Source organism: Heterocephalus glaber, unplaced genomic scaffold (assembly GCF_053883595.1).
Source record: "Heterocephalus glaber isolate CG9 unplaced genomic scaffold, H.glaber_assembly_v1.0 deba00001687, whole genome shotgun sequence".
NCBI classification, from domain to species: Eukaryota; Metazoa; Chordata; class Mammalia; order Rodentia; family Bathyergidae; genus Heterocephalus; species Heterocephalus glaber.
In genome coordinates, this window is record NW_028258412.1 from 5,362,389 (window position 1) to 5,377,790 (window position 15,402).

Genomic DNA, 15,402 nt, shown 5'->3' on the forward strand with positions numbered 1-15,402 from the left:
CTCTCTGTCTTGGTTCTTGAAATAAGCACTTTTTTTTTGGTACCAGGGATCGAACTCGGGACCTTTGTCTTTCGAGGCAAGCAGTGGAACCACTGAGCTAAATCCCCAGCCCCAGTAAGCATGTCTTTTAACCAGAGCTCTCTTCTTCAGCTAAACCAAGGCTCAGAAGATCCACTCAAGAGGCCAGTGGTATATGTGAAGGGTGCAGATGCTATCAAGTTGATGAACATTGTCAACAAGCAGAAAGTGGCTCGAGCAAGGATCCAGCACCGCCCTCCTCGAGTGAGTGCACAAGCTAGCCAGCCTAGGCCCAGTGGTTTCCCTGCCACTACCTATGCCTGTGTTTCCTTTAGGCTTTGGGCTTTGTTTTTTGACATCTTTCTGTCTAAAATGCTGGCAGTCACGACCCAGGAAGAAGTTTCACCTATATTCCTTTATAATGAATTTGAAAATACATGTACCAGAAATAGATGACTAGTGCTAAGAAGTCAGTCTCTGGTCTCTTCCACCTGGCACTCGTCTTGGTAGCCTCTCATTTGTCCGTCTCTCCTATCCTGTCTCACCTGAGGGGCACACTGAGGAGGGTTGAAGGGTTGGACTCATCATTTGGCTTCCTGTGCCCCCATCCTCCCATTTGATTAGGCACTAGAGAAAAGGCCTGCTGCACTCCTTCTTCCTGTAGGGCAAATTACTTTATCAAGACTTCCCAGCTCACAGATGAGTCTAGAAAAGTTAGCTCTTGACTGGGACTGACTTCCATGGCTGACGAGTAGTACTTAGGCTTCTCTTCAGTGTGTTGAAGGAACAAACACTGCTGGCCATTAACCCTCGCCTGTCATCTTTTCCCCAACCTCGGGCTGAAGGATTCTAGGAATCTACACTGGTGCCCATACTCCTGGAGTTATTTCCTCCTCCCAGATAGTGGAATATTCACATGTAGAGTGTTCCTTTCACATGTGCTAAGTATCTGAATACATATAGCGTCCCATTAGCAAAGCTCTGTTCCTACTGACTAAATGTGGCATCCTAGGTGAGACAGCTTCAGGCTGTAGGAGGCAGTGTGCTAGTGTGCTGTGAGGGAAAAAGGCAAGGGCTAAAACTGGAGGGGGAGTTGCAGAACTGACTTGCTGGCCTCTTTTTAAAGGAAGAAAAACCGCTTTGGTAAATATGATTCATTGTAGTGGAAGCCGATATTTGTGAAAGCACCACACAATTTTCTGAGTTGTTGTAAACCGTTAATTACATGGTTCATAATCACTGTTCCCTCAAAACATGACACTCACTCCTTTGTACCATAAATGCAATTATTTGTGTTTGTTTGGAAAGGCCTGTGCTAGTCCATGGAGGTCCAGGCTGTTTTTATTTTGTTTTGTTTTATTTTTTGTTTTTTGAGACAGGTCTCACTACATAGCTCAGGCTAGCCTGAAACTTACTATATAGCTCAAGCCAGCCTCAAAACTCACAGCAATCCTTCTGCTTCAGCCTCCCGAGTGCTGGGATTATAGGCATGTACCACCAAGCCCAACGCCAGGCTTTATGAGTAGAGTTCCCTTGGCTATTAGGAGTTCTGGCTGAAACCACTGCAGGCCTCCCCCAGCCAGTCCAGGGCATGACCTGGGCCCAGAGAACATGCTGTGTTTATATGAGCTGAGCCCTAGGAGTTTACAACACACTGATGGGACCCACGCCCCACTCAGCCCATCCTTGTCCCAACTAGGGCCAACAACCCATATGTGCCCATTACCAAGCTGAAGAGTGGCTGAGATTAATTATGTTTGTGTTCTATTCCAGCAACCAATTGAGTACTTCGACATGGGCATGTTCCTGGCTTTCTTTGTGCTCGTCTCCTTAGCCTCCCTCATCTTCCTTGTCAGAATCAAGCTGAATCAGCGACGTCAGGTAATCCCTAAAGCAGCTCCAGAATGTTGACCTGGTTGTGCTGCTGCTGGTGAAAGTCAGGGCTCTGATCAGCCCATTGTTTGTGAGTCTGAGTGCCCATCGGGTCTTACACTGTGTCTTTAGTGTTCCAAAAGCCCAGGTCTATAAAGGCCCTGCATTATACATACTTTATCAGAAGAAATGTTTAAATAAATGTTCTTATTAAGCCCTACTGCCTCACTTCTCAAACAGACCTGGGCAGTAGCACCACTTGAGAGCCTGGTGGAATGCAGATTCTCAGGCTCTGCACCAACCTGCTAAATCCAGTCTGCATCTGCTAAGCCCTCTGAGTGATTTCAGATAAACAGAGTAGCCACAGTAGTGCTCCAACGAACACATCACTATGTACTTGTAAGAAAGAAAGATTTGGGGTCAGTATAGTAAGAGGATGAACAGGAAGCAGAACTCTGAGATGCATGGTATTGTGACATCTCAGGGAGAGATGGTGCTGCGCATGGTGGCAGTCATTCAAGAGGAGAAATGCTTAAGTTCTGATGAGGCTTGAAGGGCAACCCCCATAGAACAGGGGCTGATGTTTATCCACTACATCCTATGTGCCCGTGGCCAAGGTTGCATGCATTGTTTCATTTACTCTCACAGCTTCCTTCACCATCAACGGTGAACCTTTGGTGGAGAGCAGGGTCTCACAAAATTGGGAAGCACTGGGGCCAAATAATTGAAGGAGATTCCTGCCTTCAAAAGGAAGGCATGACCACTGGGGAAAGCCTGGGCTGATGTCATGGGTGCTCTAGGGGTCTGGAAAAACATCCTATGGCAGTCTGAATTTTCAGTGATGTGTCAAAAATCTGTGCTGGCTGGCTAGAGCCTAGCACTGGAGTTGACCACTACATGATTTTAACACTGACCATGTTCTGCCATGCAGAATTCCATGAACAGGCTGGCTGTGCAGGCTCTAGAGAAGATGGAAACCAGAAAGTTCAACTCTAAGAGCAAGGGGCGCCGAGAGGGGAGCTGTGGGGCCCTGGATACTCTCAGCAGCAGCTCCACATCCGACTGTGCCATCTGCCTGGAGAAGTACACCGATGGAGAGGTAGTGTCAGAGACAGGGCCTGCCTGTGGGTGGGGAGGAGGTAGACAGACCTACAGAGGTGCCCAGGACCACAGTCTTTCCCCCACAGCCTTGCAGGACCAAACAAGATTTCTAGTGGATGGCCTGGGCTGTTCTCACTGTTTCTCCTGGGCTTGGGGTGGGGGCCACAACACTTTCCACAGGATCACACTGAATGTAGGTGACTTCAAAAGTTGACTAAAAATACATGCCAGAAAACGTCCGGTTTTAAGAACATTTACACTTGTTGACTATTTTCGAATTGCACTTCTGAAAACTCTAGTAGTTGATATGTTTTACTTCCAAAGAGACATGGGATTTGATGTCCCCCTCCATACTTTTTATTTTCCTTCAGAAAAATTGCAAGAATAGGACCATGAACAACGTAGATTATTCACCAGAATCACCTCTGGGTAACATTTTGCCTGCTACCTTTGCTTAATCTATATCCAGATAGATGCATCCATGTTACAGTTTTGGAGAACAAGGAGCAAACCACTTGAGAATTTTAGCCATCTGATGCCGTTTGATTTTTTTTTTTTTGGTACCAGGGATCAAACTTCACGCTTGCCACACAGGCACTGTGCCACTGAGCTACATCCCTGGCCCCATTCCACTGCTTTTTAAACTGTTGAATGAAAATAAGTTTTTACAGAAGCCTCTGGAATAGTAGATTCTTGCATGACCTATAGGGTACAGACTACCTTGGCTCTAACCCTGGCCCAGGGTCTAACTTTGTGAACTTGGAAAAATGGCTTCATTCTCTACCTACACCTATGACATGGACTTGATACTGACCACCATCCCAGGTGGTCATGAAAGTTACGTGAGAAAATGCAGGTCAATCTCTTGGTACTCTGTCAGGTACAGTGTTAGGTATTAATTTGAATGTTACGGTGTACATTCAAAATGAAAAGATAAAGTAAAATTAGGAAATTTAGAGGATGCTTAGGCTTAAGAACTTCACAGGTGGTTCTGCCCCAGAAAAATCCTCTCTATGTAGGATCCAGTGACAGGGGACTGGAGAATTTGCCCCCTTGCCATCTACCCTATCAATCACAAGACCCAGGCACCTTTTTTTCCTATTTGTCTCTATTAGCACAACTTGCAGGCAAACCCCCACCCCACCCCACCCCAAGACATGCATAATATCTTGGGGTGTTCCTAGCTCTCCCTCTCCACACCCCCAGGCTTCATAGCCTCATTAGTACAAGGCTCTAGTCTTTGCTGTATGAAGCCACGAATGTGCATGCCCTCCCACTCCCTCAAAGGAGGTTGTGTTCCTACTCCTTTAACACTGAGGACTGTGATTGGGGCAGATGAATGGATAGTTCCCTTCTCCATAGTACCTGTCTATGGGTCTACCTCAGGGAATGGAGCTGACCTATAGCTGGAGGTGGAGAGGAGAATGGGAATTATGTTAGTCAGCTTTCCATTACTGTAACAAAAGCCTGAAATAACTTGGAAAAGGTTTATTTGGGCTTACAGTTTTAGAGTTCTCAGAGTGATCAGTTGGCCCTGTTGCTTTGGGTCTGTGCTGAGGCAGCCCATCATGGCAGGAGCACATGGTAGTAAAAAACCTCTTACTTGACAGCCAGATCATGAAAAAGGGAAAGAGGAGCCTGGGGACCCCAACCTCCCTCGAGGGCACACCTCCAGTGACCTCCCAGTAGTGCCAAGCTGGCCACCAAGCTTTTAACACGTGGGCTTTTGAGATACACTTAATATCCAAACCTAACAGAAAGTCACCAGCACAGTGAACTAGGGCTCCTCAGTCCATGTTGGGCTCTGCAGGAGGAAGCAGGTATAGAGCTGAAGGCAAAACTGCCCTCCTTTGTCCCCATGCCCTCTTTTAAGGCTTTGTCCTCTCTCCTCTCCCCAGGAGCTGCGAGTTATCCCCTGTACTCACCGGTTCCACAGGAAATGCGTGGACCCATGGCTGCTGCAGCACCACACCTGCCCCCACTGTCGGCACAACATCATAGGTAATTGTCACTTATCTCAGTCATTGCTGAAGAATCACATCAGAGAACACTGTCCCTGCCAAGTGCCTGGCAAGTACGTAACACATACCACTGGCTCAGGAGATGCAAAACCACCACAGCATTGCCTCCTGGAATCGGAGGCATGGTGGCCATGGAGGTTAGCTATACAAGGCTTTAGAGGAGCCTGACATTAAGAGTCACTCTAAGGGGCCTTGGAGTGTAGCTCAGAGATGGAGCATGTGCCTAAGCATACTCAAGGCCTTGGGTTCTATCCCTCGCCCCACCCAAAAAGAAAAGACAAATCACTTTGAATTCAAGTTCAGCCTTCACATTAAACGGGAAGGTGACCTTTCCCTGCCTCTCCATGCCTGAAGCCTCCAATCTCATTCAGGGGATGACAGTAATGATGCCTGCCCATGCCCACATCACAGGGTTGCTCCCAGGGGCCATAATAGATGATGGGTGTACTGTAGCAGATGTGAGCTACTGCTCCTGTGTTCCTGTGCTATGGGACCAGGCAGGAGGCACTGTCATCTTTGTACCCTTCTTGGTACCCTTGTCAGGCACAGTGGTGGGTAGGTGGGACCTGGGCTCTCACAGAAGTGACCACCTTTCAGAGAGACAGGTTGTCTTCCTGCCAGCATAACTGAGCTTTGATGACAGCTTAGAATGTGATAGGGTGGTAAGAATAGGCACCCTGGCATGTGGCCCTTTCTCACCCCTCCAGACTTTGGCACCAATATGCTCGGCCTTGTTTACCTTGTTTCCTCCACCTCTCCCCAGAACAAAAGGGAAGCCCAGGTGCCGTGTGTGTGGAGACGAGCAACCTTGCCCGTAGTCGGCAGCAGAGGGTGACCTTGCCAGTACATTATCCTGGTCGTGTGCACAGGACCAACGCCATCCCAGCCTACCCCACAAGGACAAGCATGGACTCCCACGGGAACCCTGTAACACTGCTGTCCATGGACCGGCATGGGGAGCAGAGCCTCTATCCTCCACAGACCCCCACCTATGTCCGTGGCTACCCACCCCTACATCTGGACCACACTCTGGCTACTCACCACTGCGGCCTGGAGCACCGGGCATACTCTCCAGCCCACCCCTTCCGCAGGCCCAAGTTCAGCAGCCGCAGCTTCTCCAAGGCAGCTTGCTTCTCCCAGTATGAGACCATGTATCAACACTACTACTTCCAGGGCCTCAGCTACCCGGAGCAGGAGGGCCAGCCCCCACCTAGCCTCCCACCCAGAGGCCCGTCCCGTGTCTTCCCACCTAACGGAGGCAGCAGCCTGCTCTTCCCCACTGTGGTGCACATGGTCCCACCCACCCACCTGGAGAGTGGCAGCACGTCCAGCTTCAGCTGTTACCATGGCCACCGTTCCATGTGCAGTGGCTACCTGGCTGACTGCCCAGGTAGTGACAGCAGCAGCAGCTCTGGCCCGTGCCACTGTTCCTCCAGTGACTCTGTGATGGACTGCACTGAGGTCAGCAACCAGGGTGTTTATGGGAGCTGCTCCACTTTCCGAAGCTCCCTCAGCAGTGACTATGACCCCTTCATCTACCGCAGCCGGAGTCCCTGTCACACCAGCGAGGCAGGGGCTTCAGGCAGCTCAAGCCGAGCGCCTGCCGTGTGCCTTGAGGGCTCCCTACCACCCGAGGAGCTCCTAACAGCACATAGTTATGGTGCTGGAAAGGGAGAGCCATGGCCAGGCCCTGCCTCTCCCTCAGGGGACCAGTTGTCTACCTGTAGCCTGGAGATGAACTATAGCAGCAACTCCTCCCTGGAGCACAGGGGGCCTACCAGCTCTACCTCAGATGTGGGGCTTGAGGGTTCTCCCGGGGCTGCGCTGGACCTCAGGAGGACCTGGAAAGGGGGCCTAGAGGGGCCATCATGTGTCTGCTGCTGTGAGCCTCAGCCCTTTGCACTGGGGCCTGGTGCAGGAGCAGCTGGCAATGGCAGCACCTTGTTCCTGAGTGCCCCCCTCCATGAGGGTTGCAGCCACACAGGAGGGGAGTTACAGCCAGGAAGTTCCCAGGGCCTGTATGGCCTTCACCCAGACCATTTGCCCCGGATAGATGGGGTGAAATATGAGGGCCTGCCTTGCTGCTTCTATGAAGAGAAGCAAGTGGCCCATGGTGGTGGAGGGGGCAGCGGCTGCTATACTGAGGACTACTCAGTGACTGTGCAGTATACACTTGCTGAAGAGCCCCCACCCAGCTGCTACTCAGGGGCCCAGGACCTGAGCCAGCGCATCCCCATCATTCCAGAGGATGTAGACTGTGACTTGGGCCTACCTCTAGACTGCCAAGGGACTCCTAGCCTCAGACCCTGGGGTAGGACGCCAGGCCTGGATGCCCTGCGGCCCCACAGGAGCTTGGGAACAGCCCAGGAAGAGGAGCAGGCTCCATGCTACCAGGCTGATGTGCTGCTGCAGCCTGGCTGTCTTCCAGAGGGGGCAGGTGCCACCAGGGCCAGCCTCCCCAGTGCCCCCCAGGACACTCAGGAGTCCAACGCCCCAGGTGCTGAGGCTGCAGGTAAGAGCAGGCATTTCCATGGGAGGGCCCTTATCCTCAGTCCTTTTTTCCTCCATGCCCTTGGTTTTAAACACCATCTGTACCTGATAATGTATGTCAGTCCCCAAATCCACCCTTTCTCTGACTTTCATATCCACTGAGCCTGTTTTCATGATCTTTCAGTCTGTCTCACAAGCATCTGCCCTGTCACATCCACAGCAGCACTCATCCCCAGAGGTACATCTCAAATATATCAACTTTTCTGCACCCCCACCACAGTGGTCTCATTCCAGCCCCATTCCTCTCCAGGCAAAGGCAGAGAAGTCTCCTGTCTCAGGGCTTGCCTTCTCTTCCACTTGAGAGGCAGAATGGCCCTTTTCAAAACAAATGTCTTTACACTAGAAAACTCTTTAATGATTTGTTATTATCCAGAATCTTTAAAATGTGAACTGAAGCCAGGCATGTTGGTGCATGCCTATAATCCCAGTACTTGGGAGGCTGAGGCAGGAGGTTTGCTGCAATTTCAAGGCTAGCCTGGGCTACATAATGAGTTCAAGTCCAGCTTGAAATACATAGGGAGACCCTGTGTCAAAAAAACAAAGAAAATGCCAGTCATGATGATGCATGCTTGTAATCCCAGGTCTTGGGAGGCAGAGGCAAGAGGATTACCAAGAGTTCAAGGCCAACCTGGGCTACAAAGTGAGTTCAGAGACAACCGAAACTACAAAGCAAGACCCTGTCTCAAAAAAAAAACAAAACATGAGCTCCTTACTCAGCCCTGTGTGATCCGGCCCCTGCCTATCCATTCAACCAGTGCCTGTTCTGCTCTCTTTACTTGCTGCTTTTGCTTTGCTTGCTTTAGCCCCCTGTGGTCTCTCTCTGCTCCTTCAAGGTGCCAAGCTCATCCTAGCCTCCACACCTCTCCGTTACTTCTGTCCTCCAGATCTGTCTGAGTGACCCTCGACCCCTGCCAAGGTCCCTCAATGAGGTGACTTTGTGGGGAGGTCTGTATACGCTGCGAGGGGGCCTTTACTGTTTGTAGCACCCACCTGCAGCTGGGTCTGGCGCTCACTCAGCACTCCCTTAACATCGCTTTTATATATTTGTGGTTTCGCCCCACCTAAGGACTTCCAGAAAGTTCTGCATATCCAGATGAGAGGGGCTGGCCCCCAGGAGACCATTATATTCTTAGCATAGACTGAGCTCCTCTCAGAAAAAGAGACCTGCTTCAGCCCTTTATCATGAACACACAGTCATGACAAGCCCGTTGTGAGCTACCACTTTGTGAGGGCCTGCCCAGTGTGCACACAGAACAGGGGCACCAGAGTCCCTTTTCTGGTCCCTGTGCATTGTGTCCAAGGCCAGCAGTGCCAACTCCCTCCCTGATGATTGTTTTCCCTCTGTCTCTCAGGACCAGGATCTCGCCCAGCAGAAGGCAGCGGCACAGGAACCTGAGCTCAGAAGGAACTGTTATTGAAAGTTGGGAACTGTCAGACTCTGACTTCCTTCAAAAAAAAAAAAAAAAGAAAGAGAAAAAAAGAAAAAAATTTTTAGCTTTGACAAACACATAAAAGTGGTAATAAAGAGAGCCCTCCTTTCAACCCAAAATGTGAGCCACCTGTGGCAAAAGTCTCCTCTCCCATTAACAAACCAACAGACAAAATTCTGAGTCCTTTGCCTCTTTTGATAACATGTTATTCTTCTGTTTTGTAAAATGTGTGCTTGGGGTTACAAGGTGTGTGGGATTGAGTTCTCTGCTTTGTTTCTTTTTTAAAAGATATTATATGTAAATGTAAAAAGATATTTAAATATATATTTTAAAGAACCCTAACCACCAGTTTTTGCTGAAAAAGAAAAAAATCATTGCTGCATTAAATGAACCACATCATGTGTAGATACTCTTGTCTCCCTGGAGGGAGCTCAGGCCTTTGAAAAGCTCAGGGCTACACCTGCCTTAGAAAATGAACCAGAAACTTGAAGTGAAGATAGTTAATATGGGTACAAACTCTGAGGAACAATGTAAAGCTGCCTCTTTGTTTCTCGTGGCAAATCCAAATGTACAAAATGTCAGGTCTTGGAAGCCATGCCTCTCCAGCCTGTACCTTTAGACAGGGGATGGAAATGGCTATGAATAGGCCAGAAAGTCTGCAGCACTAGGGAGCTGGGTCAAACCATTGCTGCACAAGCCTCAGCAAGACAAGGACAGTTCTGCCCAGTATCCTTAATCTGTCCCTTTGGGTCATCCCAAATGAAACGAGTTCACAATCCTGATCATGGCAGAGGCTCAGATCATAATAAGGGCAGTGTTCTTGAGGACCTCCACCTGAACTGTAACCCCTGGGGCAGAGAAGAGAAAGCTCTGCCTCTGTTCTTGACTTTGGATTCTTTTGGAAATATATTTTGGGCTTCCTGCCACTGGCTATGAAATGGTTAGACAAGGAGTGTGGGCAAACACCCAGAAAGAATGTAGTTTTTGTGGCCTTGGTGTCTGATGGGGCTGGGGGAGATTGCTCTCCAAGTACCTTGCAGCACACTACCCTTTGGAGAAGGGATGCAGGGCACGCCTGTGCACATGCTCTGTGGAGGGAGGGGCCAAGCACCTTTGGCTGCTGTTTCTTTGGGCTGCCTTCCTTGGGGTAGGACTTCAGACCCCATGGAGGAGGGTCTGAACCCTGAGCTCCCCTTGAATGATACTTTTCCCATCCCATTTTCCCACAAAAGCCCCACTTCAGGGTTATTCAGCCCTCTGCCTCATGGCTGAAATTGCTCATCTCACCTGCAAATGTCTACTATCTACCTAATGCACTATTATAAATTGATTCTCCATGAGATAGGCTATCAGATAGTTTAGACCCAAAGGGTAGTTTTTTGTATATTTTTCCAGCCTTTTGCTTTTCTAAGGGGCAGGGAGAGCTTTTAAAACCCAAACCATTTTTTAAAAGAGAAGTGTTTCATTTTTAAAAGGGAGAGACTCTATTTAAAACTACTTCAGATCAGGGATTATCATCCTTTTTGTCCAGTTTATTCCTTCTTGTTCTTGAAACTAGTCACATTAGCCTTTATGTTCACTAACTCTTCTGATCTCTCTCTCTCTCTTTTTTTTTTCATATAGCAGATGGTTGTTGCCATTTGAAAGAGCGTGGCCCATTGAGTATCTAAAAGCTCATTTGAGAATAGGAACCTTGGGACCTGGCTCCCTATAGATGAGGATAGGGATCACCCTGGGATGTCAGAAGACTTACTGACCCCTCTCCAGTCAGGCACTCAGAAAGTCAGCCCAGGGTCCAGACTGGAACTTTTTTTTTTTGGTACCTGGGATCGAACTCGGGACCTTGTGCTTTCAAGGCAGATGGTGGAACCACTGAGCTAAATCCCCGGACTGAGACTGGAACATTTTGAATAAAAGTCTCACTATATCAGAATGCTTTTAAGACTCCAACCTATTATGAGGAAATTATTTCTAGCCAGGATTTGACAGAAGGAAATCCCAACATCAAGCCATTTGCCATTTAGGAACTCACAGTGGTGAGATTTATCCTCCAGCCTCTGGGGTACACTCTCTTGGGGCCTGCTCCCCTGGGCTGTGCCTAGCACACCTGTTGGTAAGGGTGTGAGAAGCGCCTAAGCTGTTGACATGGGATCAGGGCCGCCTTTATTTCTGAGGCCAGGAGTAGCAGCTGCTAAGAATAACAGCTTGCATTACATGGTTTTAGGGAGCGGGTGGGGCATGACTTTTAACATGAACTGCAAAAAGCAGCTTCTCATTGTTGAATTTTTGTTGTTGTTTGTGGTTTTGCTTTTTCAGTTTTAATGCCTTTGAGTGCATATTATCTTCCTTTTCTGAAACCCTACCCCCAAAGTGGCTTTCTTTAGCCCTAGCTAGAAAACCACCCCTCAGTAGCCTTAAGCAGTAAATAGATGAGAAAATTTGGCTGCCAATGGATTTATTAAAGTAAACACATCAATTTTTATTTGAAAGACTGATAACTATAGACAACAAAAAGGACTATTTAATTTTTGTACTGTATAGGTGGAAGAAAATGAAAATTTAAAAATCAAGCATCACCTTTCAAATTTGTATTGGCTCATTAAACAGGAAGGTCACTGGAGTAAAATAACCAACTATCTTATTGCATCACTATTTTAATCATATGAACTGTCTTTGAAGTTTGAAGGCTCCAATTATGGTGGCAAGCACCTTTGTGGTGTGTGGTAGTTGTATAGCCAGGGAAACAGGAGCATCCCACTTTCCACTTGGAACCACCCCTTCCCCCAAGTTGGGATGTGACAATAGGACATGGTCTTGGGGCCTTGTCCTGTGTATAGGACAGCCATGTAAACTGAAGAATTCTAGAACCAGCTGAACATGGAAGTCTGAGCATTCTGACCTCCAGGGTACCTCTGTGGACACAGACCCAGTAAGCTGGCTTTAACTGTCCTCCAAGCTTCTTTATTAAGTTCTGTCTCCTGTTCCACTGTTCAGACTCTCCCATATATACTTCTGGTCTCTACTCAAGGTTCATGCTTTCAAAATGAGGTCTAAAAAATAATTACTAATCAAGAGTATTGTCTTTGCAACAGAGCTGCCTTTTTCTATTCTTTGTATAAACTCTTGTGTTGGTCTAAAAAGGCACTATTTAAAAGAATTTTTTAATTTCTTCCATGGCACTTAAAATATTTTATAAAGACTTTGCTGTAAAGATTTTGTAATTAAACAATCTAAGGGCTCCTTTTCCAACATTACCATTTTTTAAAAATGTTTTAAAAGCTAGAAAACAACTTATGTATATTCTGTATATGTATAGCAGCACATTTCATTTATGGAAATATGTTCTCAGAATATTTATTTACTAATATATTTATCTTAAGCCATGTCTTATGTTGAGAGTGTGACATTGTTGGAATAATCATTGAAAATGACTAACACGAGGCCCTGTAAATACATGATAATTGCACACAGATTTTACATATTTGCAGACCAAAAATGATTTAAAACAAGTCGTAGTCTTCTATGGTTTTGTAACAAATTGTACAAATGACTGTAAAGAAAATACAATTTTATCAACTATGTGTTATATGTTGTCATTGCTCTATTCTGTTGAGATCTTCAGATTCTACCAGGAAGAGGTTTGTATGGACCAGTGCTTTGTTTTGTTTTTTCAGTATTGGGGATTGAACTCAGGCCCTTTGTTTGTTTGGTACCGGGGATCAAACTCAGGACCCTGCGCTTGCAAGGCAGGCAGAGGAACCACTGAGCCAAACCCCAGGCCCGACGCAGGCCCTTTGTACTAAGCTACATCTCTGCCACCCCTCCCCCCTCTTTTTAAAATCAGGACTAATAAATAAATAAATAAATAAAATCAGGACTAAGTCTCTAAAGTTGCCCAGGCTAGGCTTGAACTTTGTGTCCTCCTGCCTCAGCCTCCCAGAATGCTGAGATTACAGGCAGTGCTTTGAACTTCAGTTTACCCATGGAAGTATCCCTATAACTTCCTCTCCTGTGGACGCAGAGTTCAGGCTTTGGGGAGTTCTCCAGTGTCAGGGAGAACATTTGCTGGAGACTGGGGGTTTAAGTCCTTGTGGGGGTAGGCTTTCTGCTCAGTGCATATGGAGGAAGGTAGGGAAAGCAGTACAGTAGAAGTAAATGATCAAGAGCTTTGCCGAGGTGCTGACACACCTATAATCAGCACTTGAGAGGCTGAGGCTGAGGCAAGACCCCAGGTCCAAAACCAATAAAAGCTTAGTGGTCCACCTTCTTGAAATAGGGAAGATAGATTGGATATAAACCATTGGCCTCATCTTCCAGGCCTTTTCTTACCTGGAAACCTCAGTCCCTTGTAGGAAAAAACCCCTAAGCATCTAGCTCAAAATTACCTAATCATGTGCCAGGCATGGTGGTGCAAGGCTGTGTCCCAGCTACTCGGGAGGCTGAGGCAAGAGGATCATGAGACCAGCCTGGGTAACATAGTGGGGCCCTGTCTCTGTCACATGCAAATTACCAAACCGTGCGTGGAAAGGGACTTCAGTCTTGACTAAATCTGATAGCTTTTTGTCATGTTCTGAGAAAGTAGTCACTAATTTGAGGAGCACTCCAAAATTATGTGAAAGGTGGAAAGTAGTACTTGTTTTTCAGACATCTAGCAGAGAATATCCTAAATTCATGAGTTCCTGTTCTTTTCACTTTAATTTGGGTTATTTCTTGGGCACAGCCTTCTCACCCAGCCACTCACTTCCTGCCTGGCTAGGGGTCCTGAGCACCTTCAAGGGTGATGGCTTGACTGCACAGAGCTTCCCAAAGCTTTTGTTTAATGGCCTTGCCCAGCACCAAGTTGTACCTCTTGGGGATTCCTGAAGGATTCCACAGCATTGGCTCCACCACAGCATGGTACAGAGCCTGATAGCCCTCTGTGGGGAGGCCATGGATGGTTAGGGTATCCTCTGACAGCTGCTGTCTCTTCTGAATTTCAGGAAGCGCTTGGCCCTTGCAGGCTGTCATCCCACTGTTCCGGAGTAGTTCTTGGGTGGCAGCCACGTTTTTGGCATATCTGTCCTCAAGATCTTGGCGGGGTGTTACGTTTTTCTCCTTTGAACTTTCTTTGCTCTAGCCAGGAAGAAAGCAGAGAAATCAAAGCTAAAACTTGAGAAGGGAGCTCAGAATAATCATCTGGGATTTGTGTCTCAAAGTCTTGGTTATAACAACCAACAATTGTCTCACATGTTCTAGTTTTCTGAATTCCTTCATGTATGCTTCTGTGTGTGTTCCCTATGGCCCTGTAAGGTCACCAGGAGACAGCTTTAAAGGCAAGGAAATTGGTTTGCCCAAGGCCACACAACGAGAAGGTTAATAACTACAGCTGTCATCTGCTCAATGCGGGGCAGGATCCTAATTATTTACTTGGTGCCAGAGTCTGCTCAAAAGCCCTTTAACATGTAGTAACTCATTTAATCTTAATGAAGCTTTCTGAGGGAAGGGCCATTAGCTCTCATTTTATATGATAAAATCAAGACAAAGAGATTAAGCCCAAGGTCATCCTCAGTTAAGGTTTGAGTTGGGATTTGAACTCTGACAGCCTGACTCCAAGGCATACTCAGTTCTACTGGCCCTCAAATGAAGGGCAGGGCTCATATAAGACAGCCAAGCTAGCTCCATGTGGAAACTATAGCATACCTCGGTCATGTATATGTGAGAAAATACAACCCATAGCCTGGCCTTTCTCACCCTTAATTTCCTTCTCTGTCAAGTTCTTCTTGTTTGTGTTTATGAAGGCCCTTTCATCCTTTAAATAATAGCATGACCCCAGATCTGGTGCTTTCTGCACTCCATCAGCAGCACCCTCCCAATCCCAACCCTATTTCCTTCACTTGGTATACCTCTCTTAGATGTGGAGTGCTCTCTAGCTTTACCCTTTCTGTCTCCCCACCCATCTCATAAACTCCACTACTGGCCATTGTCTACCTTTCTGATGCTTCCTCCTGGCCTCCTGTGCCCAAGTGAACCTGGCAGCTGCCCTGCTGGCCGCCTGCTCTTAAAATTGATAGAGTTTCTTATCCCAGACAGCTGGGTGGCTTTTGTTGAATTGTCTGTGGGCTTTAATCTCTTCAAGGGTTTTGCTTCTCCAAACCTGGAAGGTACTGAGCAGCATTTATCCTTCAGTTGCCGTCTGAGCACAAGTTTAACCAGGGAGAATGAACTGGTGATTAATGGGTTCTTTACCACTTCCCAACAAGAGGCGGTACCTGGTGCTGGGCCTGTGATGTTCTGCTTTGCACATATTCTAGCCATCCAGATGTTGGTGAGAGCTGGAGAGATAACATAGCAGTCCTGCAGCCTGGTGTTCAGTAAGACAGACTGTCGAAGTCCATAGGTGGCGGTGCTAGAGTCACTTCCCACATGGATTC

At 47.5% G+C, this 15,402-nt stretch overlaps 2 protein-coding genes across 8 annotated transcripts in view; one reads left to right on the plus strand and one right to left on the minus strand.

The window, feature by feature from the left end:
* Znrf3 (zinc and ring finger 3) overlaps positions 1–12,578 on the plus strand; it is a 172,560-nt gene extending 159,982 nt beyond the window's left edge. For all 7 annotated transcript variants that reach the window (XM_087197988.1, XM_087197986.1, XM_004843370.4 and 4 more), the window contains 6 exons: positions 151–282; positions 1,792–1,899; positions 2,822–2,989; positions 4,890–4,992; positions 5,776–7,524; positions 8,915–12,578. In XM_087197988.1, the coding sequence (XP_087054114.1) occupies positions 151–282; positions 1,792–1,899; positions 2,822–2,989; positions 4,890–4,992; positions 5,776–7,524; positions 8,915–8,958 (2,304 nt within the window). In that variant the 3' untranslated portion in view covers positions 8,959–12,578. The remainder of the gene's footprint in view (positions 1–150; positions 283–1,791; positions 1,900–2,821; positions 2,990–4,889; positions 4,993–5,775; positions 7,525–8,914) is intronic.
* Positions 12,579–13,729: 1,151 nt separating this feature from the next.
* CUNH22orf31 (chromosome unknown C22orf31 homolog) lies at positions 13,730–15,402 on the minus strand. Its single transcript, XM_021257757.2, is given in 2 exon segments — positions 13,730–14,104; positions 14,960–15,402. Coding segments are annotated over 2 exon segments (702 nt in total). The 5' UTR covers positions 15,287–15,402.